The following is a 15827-nucleotide window of genomic DNA, read 5'->3' on the forward strand; positions in this document are numbered from 1 at the left end:
TTTACGGGTCTTAATTGCTGGCGTTGATCGTCCCGGGAATGATGACAGTGCATTTGCATCCGCCGCGATCACGGAGATAGACACCGTGTAAAACTCGACAAGAAGCCAGACCCCACTCGGGCAGCGGATTTAGTTGCTGCACATTTCGCCAACACTGATTGGCATGACTGTTTAACGGTTGAAACGATTGGCATGGCAGTTTAGCAGTTGAAAAAAATTATGTGGCAATCTAAGAGAAAAGAATAAATTTCTTTTTTTCTTTTTTTTCTTTTTTTGCTACGAAAGGATCTGAACCGCACTTAGTTGCTTGTATAACTCAACTTTATACTTAACCAATTGGGTTACGTTCACTTTCTAATAATCGTTTATAATAGTTGAAAAAAATAGTACTAAACTGTTAACCCGTGAATATGAGATGTCGTCATCATCTGCAGCAGCTTCCTCAATCCCCGTCGCGTCGGACCTCAGGCTCAGGCAGCAGCTTCCTCAAAGATCTGCGGCAGCGGTTCGAGACGAGTCAGTATTAATTAACTAACAAAACGGCAGGTGCTTCGCGTGCTAATCGAGGACGGATCGTACGAGGGAGTGATTAATTCCACGGGATTACAAATTTGGTGAAGGCGAGCCATCGAAACGGGGCAGTATACATTTCTGCTCCAGATGTCTTTGCTTGTAAACCAAGTTCAGAAAAGGCGCGTTGGGTGACATTCCGGGGTTTGAATTGAGTGTCGTCAGGTCAGAATGCAAGAACAAGTCGATAGCGGTTTTTCAGATAGGAGAAGATTCTTCGCCTGGTCACACTAGATTTTTCTGACGGCTTGCTTGACGCTATATGGAGTACTATAGTACGTCTCTATAAAATACGCACTCCACTCCTCCCTATATACTATACATCCAACTACTGCTATCCTATCGAACTTACCATATTATATGCACAGCTGGATCATACGCACTACATTTTGGACGATTGGCAACTTGATCGAATTTAAGATATACCTAGTGTCATGTACACTAGGAATACTCTTCATACTGCAGAGAACGGCATATGGCCATATTTTACAGCTTACCGCTCACGTCAAACGAACTAGATAGGCATGCTAAACGGGCTCCAAATTCTGAGAATTTTACAATGCATTCCCTCCTGGACGTGATGGGGACGTGAACACGTGAGACATTGCAATCAAAGGGTTCGACACCGTAGTGATCATCGAAACGCCCACAGCATGGGTTCCGCGCCGTAGTGATCAATTGTCCGTTTGTTTCAATTTAGTTAGTATTTCAGTTATTATATCATCATCGTGATCCGCATGGCTTTAACGTTTAGTACTTATTCTGATCCTGATCACATATATATCCGGAGAGCTGACAGCTGAGCGATGATATACTAATTGGATTGAACCTCATTCCAGTGGGGAGAGAGAGAGAGAGATCGGAAAAGATGATTTCACTTAGACTTGTTCAGTTTTTTTTTTTTTTTTGCAAAATGGATATGTAACATTTTCGTTTGTATTTGACAAATATTGTCTAATTATAAACTAACTAGGCTCAAAAGATTCGTCTCGCAAATCACAGATAAACTGTATAATTAGTTATTTCTTTTATCTATATTTAATTTATAAATACCCACAGTTCTTCTCTAATGTGATCTATAGATACCCGTGGTTCTTCTCTAATGTATTTTAATGAATTAAATATACAATTTTTCTATCATTTTTTATTTAGTTCATTTAGTTACACTGAAAAAGAACCGCAGATACCCCGTTTGGAGCATCGTCCCAAGTCCAACACCATAATGATCATCGAAACAGTCCGCGCCGTAGTGATCAATTGTACTTTTGTTTCATTTAGTTAGTATTTCAGTTCGGATCGAAAAAAAAAGTATTTCAGTTCGGACGAAATGGGTCTTTCCATCATCGTGATCAGCATGGCCTTAACGTTTAAAACTTATTATTCCTGATCACATAACCGGAGAGTTGGGCGATGATATAATAATTGGATTGACCTCCTTCCAGGGGGGCAAAGAATGGAAAAGGTGATTTCACCTTTTTTTTGGGTGCCTTCCAGGGACAGTGGGGACTAAATAAAGGGAAAGCAACGTGAAAAGGAGATAAGGCTTTTTATGAAGGATTATATGAGTGTAGAAAGATGATATGATATTTAAAAATGTAAAACAACAAACATACAATTATATGGAAACAGCACGCAGTAAAAAACAACAACAACTAATGGACACATCACCAAACGCACGCACTCTAGCAGGTAGCTAGAGACGACAACTCATTCGTGAGATTAACTACATATATTGACCTGTCTTTTAGTGATTTGGATGCGTTGGATGGAATTTGCAACCATAAGAAAACATAACCATACTAAACGCAAGGTGCCAAAAGTTGACGGATTAGTCAACTGCTAACCGCTGCTTCGGGACGATCAGAAACCACTGAAAAATCTGAAAGGGAATTTAGTACAGCACTGCACTTATTACTACCAACGTACGTAGTAGTATACTAGGCACAGCTTCACTAAACACGTGTGGAACAAAATGAACAAGGAGTATATATATCACAGCATCTAATCATGACATCTGTTCCATTTAGCATTATTTGTCGCTCTGTGCAGCACGCAGCAGTGGCACATTATCAGCTTCACCCACCACGCCCGCCACGAGGGTCGACGGCGACCTAGCCTGCCGCGCCAGCCTGGCTCGCAGCTGCAGCATGCCCCCCTACGCCCAGGAGCCGCTTCTGAGAACGTACGTAGAGTGTGTACCACTGTATCTTGTGTTATCAAAGTATAACTACTACTGTACGGAGTAGTTTAGAGTTTTTGACTTCGTTATGATCTTCCGTGATCTTCGATAAGATTCCTTCTTTTTATATGTATATGAATATGTATATGTACATACATACGGAGTACATACAAAAAAAAATCTTCCATGATGCGCCTAGCTGTGATTAAAACTGGAATCAGAAAGCCAGCGGTTCTTTGTCTCTGGCGAAGAGGTGATGTCTGCGCTGCTTGCTCGACTGCTTGCACGCAGCGAAGCGGTGTTAACCAGGCTGCCGGCCATTTAGTTGTTTGGATTTTGTTGTTTGGATTTTGTCGGATTCACCTCAATCTATATCTGTTGGAGTGGACTAGAGTGAAGTTTAATTCAAATTCTACTTCAATTCATCTCAATACACGTGGATTGATTGAATCCGACTATATGCAAACAAGGCCTAAAATGTTCTTTGTGCTCAGGACTACTGTGCTCAAGTCCACGTCTGCACCTGGATAACTCAAAGGCTGACGACGACTCGTGGGCTGAGGCGAGCCACCGAGGTCTCTCCGTCTCGGCAGATGCTCTCACGAGTCCATCCAAATCTCCCGCAGTAGTAGGCCTTGTTTAGTTCACCTAAAAAGCAAAAAGTTTTCAAGATTTCCCGTCACATTGAATCTTGCGGCACATGCATGAAGCATTAAATATAAACGAAAGCAAAAACTAATTACACAGTTTAGCTGGAAATCGCGAGACGAATCTTTTGATCCTAGTTAGTCCATAATTGGATAATATTTGTCACAAACAAACGAAAGTGCTACAGTACCAAAATCCGAAATCTTTTCGGAACTAAACAAGGCCGTAGTAGTACGTGTTTACCTTAACTGATTACTGTACGTCCTTACCGAAAAGTTCGCAGATTTATAGTGGCCTTATTTTTCAGATAAGTCTCCTGCGTGATGCATGCGGATCAGCACAGGCGCCAACCAATCCGTATTCAGTAAGCAGTCGCCATTAGGTGAAGGTCTGCATGATTGCATCTACCACTTTTTTTTTTTGAAAAAGATTGCATCTACCACTTTTTTTTTTTTGAAAAAGATTGCATCTACCAGTTTTTTTATAAGGCATCTACTAGTACATACCGCCTCGAGGTCAACAGTTTCCACTGCCCTGATGAGTACTCTGTTTTTTTTTTTTTTGCTCGACTCCACTGCTGGTGTTAGGATCCTCAAATCATTTTCTCCCGTTATTAATCAACTTGATATTCTTGATGTGCCTATAAATATATTAGCATTACTCTTAGTTTCTGAGTAATGGCATTTACAATGCAAATAATTTTTTTTTCCGCTATAGGCTGAAATAGTTGAAGAGATCTTTTTTTTTTGTATGTTATCAATTTCCATGTTATTGAATTCGTCAGTTTGCCAATAATCTTGTTCAATTTCAGATCTATATATCATCATCAACCATGCTTGCCATTTCTCCTATCATGTTTTTTTAAAGATAGTTTACTTTTGATGCCGTTACATATTTGTATTGCTTTTAAATATAATAAAAATGTTTAGTTTTATGTACCTTATATGGTATTCTTGACTCTGATATTGACCACTCAGTTTGTGGTACAAAGATTCCATCCAGATCCTTAAGGCTCGTACTTTGTGTTATTTGTTTATTAATAACAATGATTATTATTTATTAAAAATATAACATAACTAAATTGATAAGCATATACAATTTTACATCATTCATATTTCAATTATCATCTGTGTCAATGTTTGCTTTTCTCCCAATGCAAGTCTGTCTCCTATATTGTGATAGATTGTTGTTGGCTTTTACGGGTTGCTGTTGTTTGATGGGTCCTTTTCTTATTTTAGTTTTTGGGTTGTACTGTTTTCGTTGGTTGCACAAAAATTACAATAGATTTTGTCTGTGTGGGCCTCTTTTAGAAGTCCATTGTTTTGGAGACAGCCAACAACCGTGTGCTATAGCTTGTTATAAATCACACAATTTTTTCTCTGTTGTAAACCATGTATTTTGTAGGCAACCAACAACCATGTGCTAGTTTGTGCTAAAACACACGATTTTTTCTCTGTAACAAATCGTGTGTTTTGCAGTTAGCAAACAATCATGTGTTAGATTTTGCTAAAACACACAGACTCTAAAAATGCTACTCTTGCTGAGCAAGGTGAAGATTTGTGTGTAGACAATCAACGATTTAATGGATAATAAGATAAAGTGCTCAGAGAAAATTTCATGAAACAAAAATGAGCATAGAGATAACCAATCACCAGACGACGAAACTTTATCCATTTGACGATCAACGCTTAATTTTCACGCACACTACAGAAAGTACTTGTTGTATGACCTGTGAACCGTCGTGTCATGCTATCAAACAATCTATGCTATGACTTTCTCACGCACATCACAAAACAACCAGTTGCTTAATTGACTTTGCTTGGAGATGATCTGTGGACCATCCACGCCATAGCACTGAACCGTCCTCGCTACGCGATCAAACCAATCCAAAGGTCTTCCTTAAAAGAAACCAATCCAAAAGCTCCTTCTCAAAACGGTTAAGTCAGGACTATCTGCCCTAACAGAGGTGGACAGTCTACAGTTAACAATCAGTTAGCCCTTTTCAAATCTTTCTTTTTGCATTTTTCAAGCGTCACTCATCTCTATACATGCAATGGAATCACTTTGCAAATTGGCACTAGAGAACCATCAAATAAACGAACACTAATAACTCTTGGTAGTATGACTATCTAGTCTACTAGAATAACCCAGTCATATTTCATCATCTAATTACCTCATGAAACCTATCGCTTTACCTTTGTCTTAAGCTAACCATCATATTTATACACCATATATGACATCTTATGTAACTCATTTTTTAAGTGGGCCAATCTTCCTTTGTAAAAAAAAACATGGTCATTATTTACACAAAAAATGAAACAACTTAGGGACCTAGATACTTTCAACTACCTCTGGTCAGTAAAAACCTATGATAACAAACATTAATAACCTCTGATCTTATACTTTCAATACGTATATAAGTTATAAGTTATATGCGTTGATTTGTTCCAAAGATTTTAGTTAGATATACGTATTGAATACCACGTGAAATCAAAGTTGTGACCGAGGAAGTACAGCGAGACTAGGAAGAGAGTACTCCAACTCCAAGAACAAGAATCTTAAAATGGGGAGGCTAGCTAGTGATTGCAACAATCACTTCAGTTATTACATACGTGGTAGTAATTCGATTCACCGGGCCACACGATTACACAAAAACACACTAGTAGTTATTACACATGGCGTCGTGCACACGACTGCTTATTCATGCATGTACCAGCTCGTACCAATCGCTCAGATGGAGATGCTGTTGGGAATGCCCTTGGCGGTGAGCCCAGCGGCGGCGCCACTGTGGTCAGAGGTGTTGGGGTACAGCAGCATGTAGGGGAACTCGGCGGGCCCGTTCCTGTTCTTGAGCTGCGGGTCGCGGTTCTCGCCCACCACCTTGCCCTCGATCGCCACCAGCGCGTCGCTGAACCGCTTGAACGCCGCCTTCGCCTTGGCGTCGGAGGTCCACTCGGGGGTGTCGCGCTGCCCGAGGTACACCTCGTCGGAGGAGTGCTTGGAGAGGATCTCGATGAGCGAGATGCCGATGATGGTCTGGATCTGGCTCGTGATGGTGTGGATGAAGCCGCGCTCCGGGTAGCGCTCCAGCTCCTCGTACTCCTTGCTTCCGGGCTCCGGCATCCGGCGCCGGCTCACCGTGGGCCGGTTCGGCAGGTACCCCGCGTACGGGTACTGGCCGAAGTTCACGGCGGCGTGCAGCGCCGACGCGATCCAGATGATGGTGGTGCAGGCGCTGGCGAGCTCCGACACGGCCTGCATCTTGGGCCACCAGGCCGCGTCCTTGAGGTCGCCGTGCCCGACCTCGCGCACCTCCTTCCACCACGCCTGCAGCTCCTCGTCGCCACGCAGCGCGGCGTCGTCCGGGTAGTAGATGGCCAGGTACTCGCCCACCCACTGCTCGATGGCGTGCCAGATCGCCAGCCCGTCGCTCGCGTACGGGTAGTCCTGGATCAGCAGCCGCACCTTGTAGGGGCTCGACGGGTCCTCCACCGCCACCCCCCGCTTGACGAGGTCGGCGGGGAGGCCCTGCTCCGTGAAGTTCCAGTCCTTGTACACCACGGAGGACATGGCCAGCGCGTACTTGCCCGGGAACACGGTCAGCTCGAAGATGCCGCCGCCGTTGATGAGCGTCTGCCGCGCCAGCGCGTTGATGGTCATGGTGTCGCGGAAGTGCGGGTGCAGGAGCTTGTGCACCGGGTGCGTCACGCTCAGCTGCCGGTTCGTCGCGATCACGAACGGCTCCATCACCGCGTGCGTGTTCAGCCTGCACGTACACGAGATCACCGGCCGGCGGTTGATCATCGGGAAGAAAAACGCATGCATTTCGATCGCGCGCGGCAACTACGTACTCAGTCGTCAATGGTGATTAATTAGACAATGCATGCAATTCGTACCAGTGGCTGATCAGTTGGTGCCAGCCGGAGTCGTTGACGGCGACATAGGCCTTGGCGAGCTGCCACACCCAGGCCTCGACGCCTGCGGACGCCGGCGTGTAGACCTTGCTCTTGGCCTTGGTGAGGCCACCGTCGATGTACGGCTCGCTGAGCTCGATGGCGAGCGGCGCGAGCCTGCCGTCGGCGCGCAGGAAGAAGAGCGCCCTGGTGGCGTAGATGAAGTTGCCCTCCAGGTTGTTGACGTCGATCAGGAACGGCATGAACCGGTCGTGGTGGTCCAGGATGTAGAGCCTGTTGCCGTCCAGCGCCTGCTGCACCGTGAGGCCCTCCAGGTTCTTCTCGATGTGCTCCGCCGTGATCGTGCTGGTGTGGTCGCCGTACTTGCTGGGGTCGAGCGTGCTCTTCGGCGGGAACTCCTGTAATGTAATCGTGTTCGTCAGGCACATTTCGTGTCGTTTTCGACCCGCAGTTACGCATGCATTTTGCACTGAGTGTGACTCACCGTGAGGCGCGTGATCACCACCGGGTTGACGCCGGCGAGCACCTCCCGCGCGAACTCCTCGTCGGTCCTCCACGCATCCTTGCTCTCTGTTCCGTGCAATAACGTACGCACGCAAAAGAGTCAGTCAGTCAGCAGCTAGCTTATCGATCGATCAACTTAATTAATTAGGAGTATACATATGCATCACTGTGTGAGCACATGCACGCAGATGGACAGCCGTGCCTTTGATGATCTCCGGGATGGGGAGCTTGAGCAGGTAGTCGCCGCCGGCGGGGAGGAGGTCCTTGACGAGCTGGAGCGGGAAGAGCTTGCGCATGTCCTCGAGCGCCTGGATCTTGGGCAGCTTGATCCCGCCCTCGTACAGGTTGATGATGTCCTGGAACGAGTCGAACTCTTTGGGGCTGGTGTCCACGTACGTGCGCACCGCCGGGATGATCCCCTGCGCGATCGCCTTGATGGCGTGGCCCAGGAAGTCGGACATCTTGAGGTGGCCGAACCGCTCGTCCCGCGGCACGTAGATCTTCTCCAGCAGCGACGACAGCCGGCTCTCCGAGTTGGGGTCTGCGGGTCAAGTCAGCGTCAGCCAGGCCCAGGCAAGCCAGTCAACTCTCGTGCAGCAAATGCGAATGCGAATGCGAATGCGAATGTTTTTGTCTGAGATCCCCAGGCGCACGCACCGGTTTTGGTGGGCTTGCGGCCCGTGCGGCAGCGGCGCGGGTAGGGGTGGTCGGCGGAGCCGCCGAGGATGGGGCGCGGGTTGCCGCCGTCAGGCTCGCCGAGGTCGTTGTAGACGTCGTAGCGGTACACGCGGTCGTGCTCCTGGTAGGGGCCCTGCTGGTCGTCGCCGCGGAGGTTGCGGAGCTCGTCGTCGCGGTACGGCTTCAGCGCCGGCGGCATCTGGCTCGGCAGGTACGTCTGCGATGCGACGGCGTTTCCCCGGCGGCACAAAAAAGACAAAAAGATCAACACGTTGACCGACTGACTTTACTGACTGACGTTTAGAAAACAGCCCAGGGGTGTTTTTTTTTTGACATGTAAAAAAACAACCAAGGTTGATTGATCGAGACTCTACTCCGTACTCTCTTAGATAAGGACGACACATGTTATTGCCCGCTGATTTGCTTGACTGGCCATCATCATGGTCATTACCATGACTTATTTGTCATCTCGAAAGTAAACTTGAGTGGATTGGCATCAATCTTTACTTTAACTTTTTTCTTTAAAGTTCGGGGTGATATCGGCCGGGAACGAGCTAGGTTAGTTTGCTGCTAGGCACGTGATCTCACATGACTCGCGCTCAGCGACCGTCAGACGATTTCAGAAGATCATTCTAGCACTCGATTCTTCACCTACCGTGGCAGTTGCACTAGTACCACCACTTGAATATAATGAATTTTCTTCACCATAGCCTACTAGCCATGTCCTTTGCTACCCACTGTACGTACGCCAATTGACTTGACGACATGGCGGCTACATTTTTCTTAAAACAACTACCAGTAGAAATATATAAACTTGACAGCTGGATAATAACAATAACAAATAAACATATATATAACAAACCTATCGATCGAGAAAGACTTGATGGAATAGCAGATACGGCCATGAGTAGGAAATGTCAATAATGGCGCGCGTCGCGTCGCGGCGCGGCGACTTACATCGTTGGAGAAGAAGACGCGGCTGTAGCGGTACTTGCCGACGGGGTAGACCCACGAGTTGGCGACGAAGGTGACGGTGCCGCGTCCGGGGACGTCGTCGAGCGTGATGGTCTTGAGGAAGAACTCGGACGTGTGGTTGTTCTTGACGATGACCGCCCCCGGCACGCCCAGCTTCGCCACCTCCCAGTCGAACGTGACGCCGAACTTGGACTCGCCGGTCGTCACCGACGGCAGGCTCGTCAGCCACTGCTCCAGGTTCGCCTCCGCCCCGACACGCCCGCGGTTGCCGTTGTCTGCACAGCACGGTAGGATAGCCCATGTGGTGGGCGATCGATCGATGATGAGTCGTCGATCGAGATGATATGGTTCGTATACGCGTGTCGGGCATGCATGCACGAGTATAGTACATCTAGTAAAGAGTAAACTATTGATAAAGAATCTAGTTCAATTGTTCAAAGTAGAAATCATCGTGTGTCTGATCTCTTGTTACTACTGTGGTGGTCCTTTTTTCTACTTTGTCACGAGGTAGCCAGCATCTGGTGCTCTGCACCTTCGCTGTCTTTTTCTCGGTGTTTCTATCACGATTCCTTTGGGTTTTTTTTCCCCCATGTTCCGTCAAAATGGATGACCGAGGGCCGAGGCAAGGTAGCTGAAGCAGGGGAAAATGCTTGTTGGTGCTTGCTTGCTTTGTATGTGCGGGGAAAATGCACGCACAGAAGGTAAAAGTAACCGATCGAGACTGCCTGCTAGAGAGATCGATCAATCAGGGAAGGCGGAGATCAGAGAGGCGCGCGCCGGCCGGCTGTCGGCCGTCGCCGGCGGCGGCGGAGCTAGCGGTGTACTCACTGGCGTCGACGAGGGTGGAGCTGATGAGCTGGCAGGTGACCCCCTTGCCGAGGAACTCGCTGATGCCGTCGATGACGGTGGCGCCGAGGTCGTTGAGGTCGAGTACGTTCTTGCGCATGAGCACCACCGTGCCCTTGAGCCGCGCATGCTTGTTCGCCCCCGTCAGCCCATCGATGATCCCGCCCAGCAGCATCTTCACCGGCCAATCACCACCACGTACTACTGCTACTCCAACTAGCTCTGCTCTGCTCTCTCTCCCCCTGCCCTGCCGCCTTTTTATGTTTTTGCAGTGGTGTTGCTGGCTGTGAGACTGATGGAGGCCGAAGCCAAGCCGGCCGGGGGATTTATAGAGCGAGCGTGACGGAACGGAGCGCGAGCACAGTGCACCGATCGACCACGGCTGCGTGACGTGCCCGTGCAAGGACAGACAGTGAGCATGTGCTACCGTGTGTGTGAGAGCGTGATTGATGCGGTTTGATTATTGGGCCAGATGGGACGTGAATGGTGAGTGGTGCAGGATGCGCCTGTGCGTGCGTGCGTGCGTGTACCTGCGCCGTCGGCCTCTTCCGCTCGTCGCTTCGTCCCGCCGCGTAGCATGTAGCATAGGCAACGCCGTACATATGGGGCCACCGGCCCCGCCCCGACGGCGACGTGCCAGCGCCGATCGACTCGTGTTGCGCGTGTCGGCCAGTCTGAATGGATTTTCATAGTGTCATGCATATTTAATAAGGTGCCACATCATCAGATCTACATTTTTTACATGAAACGAAGAGGAGAGAGAAGATATTCGTTTCATCCCCACGACACGAGCTGAGCAGCGTTACCAAAGCCGTGAAACGCGACGAAACTCCCATTGAGAGGCTCCTTTCGTTTCATCGAGTCCGATTTTCTTCTTCGTTCGTGCATGCATCACGGTGGACGCCGGCCAGAGGACCTTCGTTGCGGACGTGACCTCCGTCACGGGAGCCGGCCGCGGGAGGGGAAGCCAACTGCGACCTCCGTCGCGGGTGCCGTCGTTGTGGTGCGGAGCCGCCTCCGTCACTGTCGCGAGCGAGACTACCTCCGCCACTGCGAAATCCTCTGTCCGCTATTGGAGCAGTCGTGTCACGGTTGCCTCTGTCGCCAACAGGTCCTCCGCCTCGCCGGCGTTGGACGCGCAGGCTCTGCCTCCGCCGGACGCGCGAGCTCCGCCTCCGCCTGACGCGCAGGCTAGCTCCGCCTCCGCCGGACGCGCGGGCTCTGCCTTCACCGGACATGCGAGCCGGACGTACAGGCTCCACGTCTGCCAGACGCGAGCTCCGCCTTTGCCGGACACGCGAGCTCCGCCTCCGCCTCACACGCGGGCTGGCTCTGCCTCCGCTTTCACCGGACATGCGAGTTCGTCAAGCCACAGTGACGAGAAGGATGCGGCCTCCACTCCATGCTCGGCCAGATCCATGGGAGTCGCGGTGACAAGAATGATGCGAGGAAGAGAGAGATGATAGGGACAGGTGGGACCCGTGAATAATAAAATAAACCATGAAATCGTCTTATGAAATTTTGCATTGTGGAAAAGATCTATTTCATGTTAAAGTTTTATATATTGGAAACTGGGAGATGAAACTCTCCATTGAGACTGGCCTAAATCAATGAATCTAGGTCCGCGCCATTCCATTCGATGAGCCTTACCAGTTATTACAAAGATAAATTTCTTTTTTCACTTGTGCCGGACCAGTTCCTTTTGTGTTCCCTTCCTATGGGGTAATTTTTATCGTGGCCTAGATCGGCCAGTTCAAAGTTCTTTTTTTGTTTTCAGATAGCAACAAAGTTTGCTAGAGATATATGTATAGACAACAGGATAGAAGCGCCTTGTTGTATGCGATATATAACAATAAAGTTTGCTAGAGATATAAAGAAAGTTCTTTTCGAAAAGCAAGAATGACAGTTATTTTGGGATAGAGGGAGTACACTCCGAATTCAAAAACTATGTGTGAGGCATTGTTTAGTTACATCCGAAATTTAAAAACGTTTTAAGATTCTTCGTCACATTGAATTTTGTTGCATATGCATGGAACATTAAATATAGACAAAAAATAACTAATTGTATAGTTTACCTATAATTTACGAGACGAATCTTTTGAGTTTAGTTAGTTTATGGTTGGACAATAATTATCGAATACAAATGCAAAATGATATAGTAACCAAAAACTTTTGAGCAACTAGGAAATTAAACAATGCCTCGTTGAAGAATAGTTTCATGCAAAAGATAGCATGTGTGTGTGAGAGCGTAATCAATGCGGTTCGGGCCTTGTTTACTTCGCGAAATTTTCTAAACTTTGACCACTATAACACTTTTGTTTATATTTAATAAATTATTTTCTAAATATATATTAATTAGGCTAAAAAATTTATCAAATAAATTATAGAAAAACTGTATAATTAGTTTTTTATTATCTATATTTAATATTTTATATATGCGATTAAAAATTTTATGTGATGAGAAATTTTGAAAATTTTAGATATTAGGCCGGAGAAACGTGAATGGTGTATGGATGCGCCTGCGTGTACCTACGCCGTCGGCCTTCGTCCCGCCGCGGCTCGGTTGGCCGTACGTATGGGGCCATCGGCCCCGACGGCGACGTGCCAGCACAGCACCGACTCGTGTTGCGCGTGTCATAGTACACAGTTACCAACGACTATGATTGGTGTTCACTGTTCACGGGACCGGCTCGCGCGCGCGGACGCGGCCGGCCGGCAGTCCGTGTGTGCGCATGCGGCTCGCGGGCCGCGAGATCAGCAAAAGGCGCGGCAATAATACAATGCAGCATGTACATGTTCAGCATTGCTTATCTGGATCATCTAAATGTGCTCTGAGATTCGTGTTGCTGCACTTCTCTCAACTGTGTTCACACTTCTCTCCATTGTTTCACATATTTCGATGCATATTCAACGGTGTAGATAGAAAAATCTAATATGATTTTCATATTTTCAAATTCAATAACTTAAAAGTTATTAATAATTTATATTCTCAATGTTTGATCTAAATTTTGTTTAAAACAACTTTTTTATAAGTGTGGAGGGAATATGCAACGGTATTTTTTTTACATATGGACACCCCACTCCTAATAGGATATTAATAATAATTTCTATCTCCATTAAATAAGATGATATCTAAGCAAAATGCTAATATGCTAGCTCAATCAATGAGAAAAGAGGAAACCGTTCCTTAAAAGGAAAACGACGTCTACACTTGACCCGATGCGCAAAGAAATTGTGATATCGCTGTTAGGGAAAAAACAACCGGTTTCTACAGGTGGGGCCTGTGCTCGCTCCGCTCGCTACCATGGGATCTCGCCGGAGTTGCCGCGCTGGCTGTGCCCGTGCGTTGCCGCTAAAACTCGTCGGAGCTGCCTCGTTCGCGTGCGCCACTTCGTTGTCCGTTGGAGTCACCTTGCTCACGCACGCTGCTGACCTCCATGGAACTCGTCGGAGATGCCTCGCTTGCGTGCCTCGCCACGTTGGAACACGCTACCGCGGGGAGTAGCCGAAGCCGCCACGTCGGGCTCGCTCACTCGTGCTAGCCTCACTTTCTGTAGCTCCAAAAATAAGCTCAAACCATTCCTAATGGAGATATATCAAAATTCTTTCCTGAACCATGACATTGTCAGTTTTCCCTACTAAGATTTTTATTCCAATACAAGCATTGTCCATAGACCATAGCTAAGCATTTAATCAATCAATGATATGGAAAATGGATATTAGATTTGTTGATTGCAAATCTAGCAGCAAGTTTAAATTATAATAGTTAAAATTATTAGCTAATTATCGATCAAAGATTTTAGAAATTTAAAATTTAGATATGCTTGTGCGTCTTGTAAAAGATGGAGGAGGGACTATCGCACAAGTTGTACACTTATGCTGCTATTTACTCCTCACTCTTTTGAGTGTCATTATCAAAAAAAAATCTCCTAGAATCATCCAAAATCTAAGCATTTTAAGCTTTACCAAGTTTGTTAGAAAGAGCAATAACATCTATCATATCAAACAAGTATCCTACAAAAATATATTTTACGATGTATAGTGATACTAATTTATTCTTATAAAATATTGATGTATATTTGATTAAACTCCAAACAATTTGATTACTTCAGACAGACAGGCATCTTTAGTTAAGTTTTGACACAAATTGGCACGAGCGGCGAGCGCTACCTTTTGTTAAGAGTGCAGGACCAAGTTTAGAAGCCCATTTCTCAAAAACCAGCAGATGTACGCTTTCCGTAGCGAGACTACAGGAAACAACTGAAGGAAGGCAAGAAACGGGGTTGGCACATGTTTTTCACTCGTAGCGATAGCGACGGCCGTACTCAGCAGCCCGTGTCAGATCATTTCAGCAGCAAATGGTCGGTCGTCCTTGGTGTGTGTTGGTTGAGAAAACGTACGTGACGAGCCCATCAGGAAAGGAGACTCGATCTTTCCCCGGATCCAGCTCGCCCACGGACTCACGGTGATGTAGTAATACGTACTAGCCTTATCGGATCTACTACCATTATTATTTTATCGTCTTAGCAGCCATCGTTATTCTATTCTTGCAAGGAATCTCAATTGTGAATTCCGCTCTATAATCTAGTACCAGCTTGATGCCTACTATAATATGTGAAATTATAAAAAGCATCTCACCAAATATGCCTACTATAATATCTTCTGCCAAATTGGACAATTAATTTGACCAACCCCGTCTTGCATGATTTTTGAATGATGATTGACTTGTACAATACATGCCACTATATATTGTACATTAGTACTAAGGCTTTGTTTAGTTTGCAAAAATTTTTAAGATTCTCCGTCACATCAAATCTTTGGTCGCATGCATAAAGCATTAAATATAGATGAAAATAAAAACTAATTGCACAGTTTATATATAATTTGTGAGATAAATCTTTTGAGCCTAGTTACTCCTTGTTTGGACAATGTTTGTCAAATAAAAACGAAAGCGCTATAGTAGCCAAAAACGAATTTTTTTTGCGAACTAAACAAGGCCTAAAACACAAGTTGATGATCTCTTAATTAACATTACATGGAAACAAAACTAATTTCGGTACAAAACCGATGGAGAAATACAAACTACTGACATGAAAACTGAAAAAAAGAATTGAATTATTAATAGATTACTTTCCAATTCCTCTCAATTTATTGCATATATATATTAGTAAGAAGAGATTGGAGAAGCCCTAGATGTGCCAACACACACAAAATAGTTTTGGATAATTCATTTGTTCGTAAAATCCTTCAATTCATTTAACACATCATAATTTAGGCTAGATTCGAATGACATGTCAAGCATATAACAATTAATGGATTTCTAAATGGAATTCACACTGTATGTTGGAATGGAATCAGGTCGATCTATCATTACATATATTATACAAATATATGATATCTACATAAATAATAATACACTAGTGCAACAAACTAGGCCACTATTTTTGGTTGTTGAGTTAATAGCAGTAAAATGCTTCACCCATTTGCTGACTACATGAAAACTCAAGAATACA

The 15827-nt window shown here is 45.9% G+C and overlaps 1 protein-coding gene across 1 annotated transcript; it reads right to left on the bottom strand.

Moving 5' to 3' along the window:
* On the bottom strand, positions 5920–10630 carry LOC8064218 (putative linoleate 9S-lipoxygenase 3). The gene is made up of 7 exons (XM_002466569.2): positions 10297–10630; positions 9451–9743; positions 8473–8710; positions 8018–8356; positions 7796–7881; positions 7294–7709; positions 5920–7163 (listed from the first exon to the last, which is right to left on the bottom strand). Exons 1-7 carry the CDS (start codon positions 10487–10489, stop codon positions 6128–6130), a joined length of 2601 nt encoding a protein of 866 aa, XP_002466614.1. The 5' UTR covers positions 10490–10630; the 3' UTR covers positions 5920–6127.

Source organism: Sorghum bicolor, chromosome 1 (assembly GCF_000003195.3).
Source record: "Sorghum bicolor cultivar BTx623 chromosome 1, Sorghum_bicolor_NCBIv3, whole genome shotgun sequence".
NCBI classification, from domain to species: domain Eukaryota; kingdom Viridiplantae; phylum Streptophyta; class Magnoliopsida; order Poales; family Poaceae; genus Sorghum; species Sorghum bicolor.

Excerpts from the sequence above, each read along its gene's own strand:
- LOC8064218 (XM_002466569.2), bottom strand. The coding sequence starts at position 10,489 with ATGCTGCTGGGCGGGATCATCGATGGGCTGACGGGGGCGAACAAGCAT. Across the intron at positions 7,882-8,017 it reads CATCCCGGAGATCATCAAAG|AGAGCAAGGATGCGTGGAGG; the intron begins GCACGGCTGTCC and ends TGCACGGAACAG. Across the intron at positions 7,164-7,293 it reads CACCAACTGATCAGCCACTG|GCTGAACACGCACGCGGTGA; the intron begins GTACGAATTGCA and ends GTGTACGTGCAG.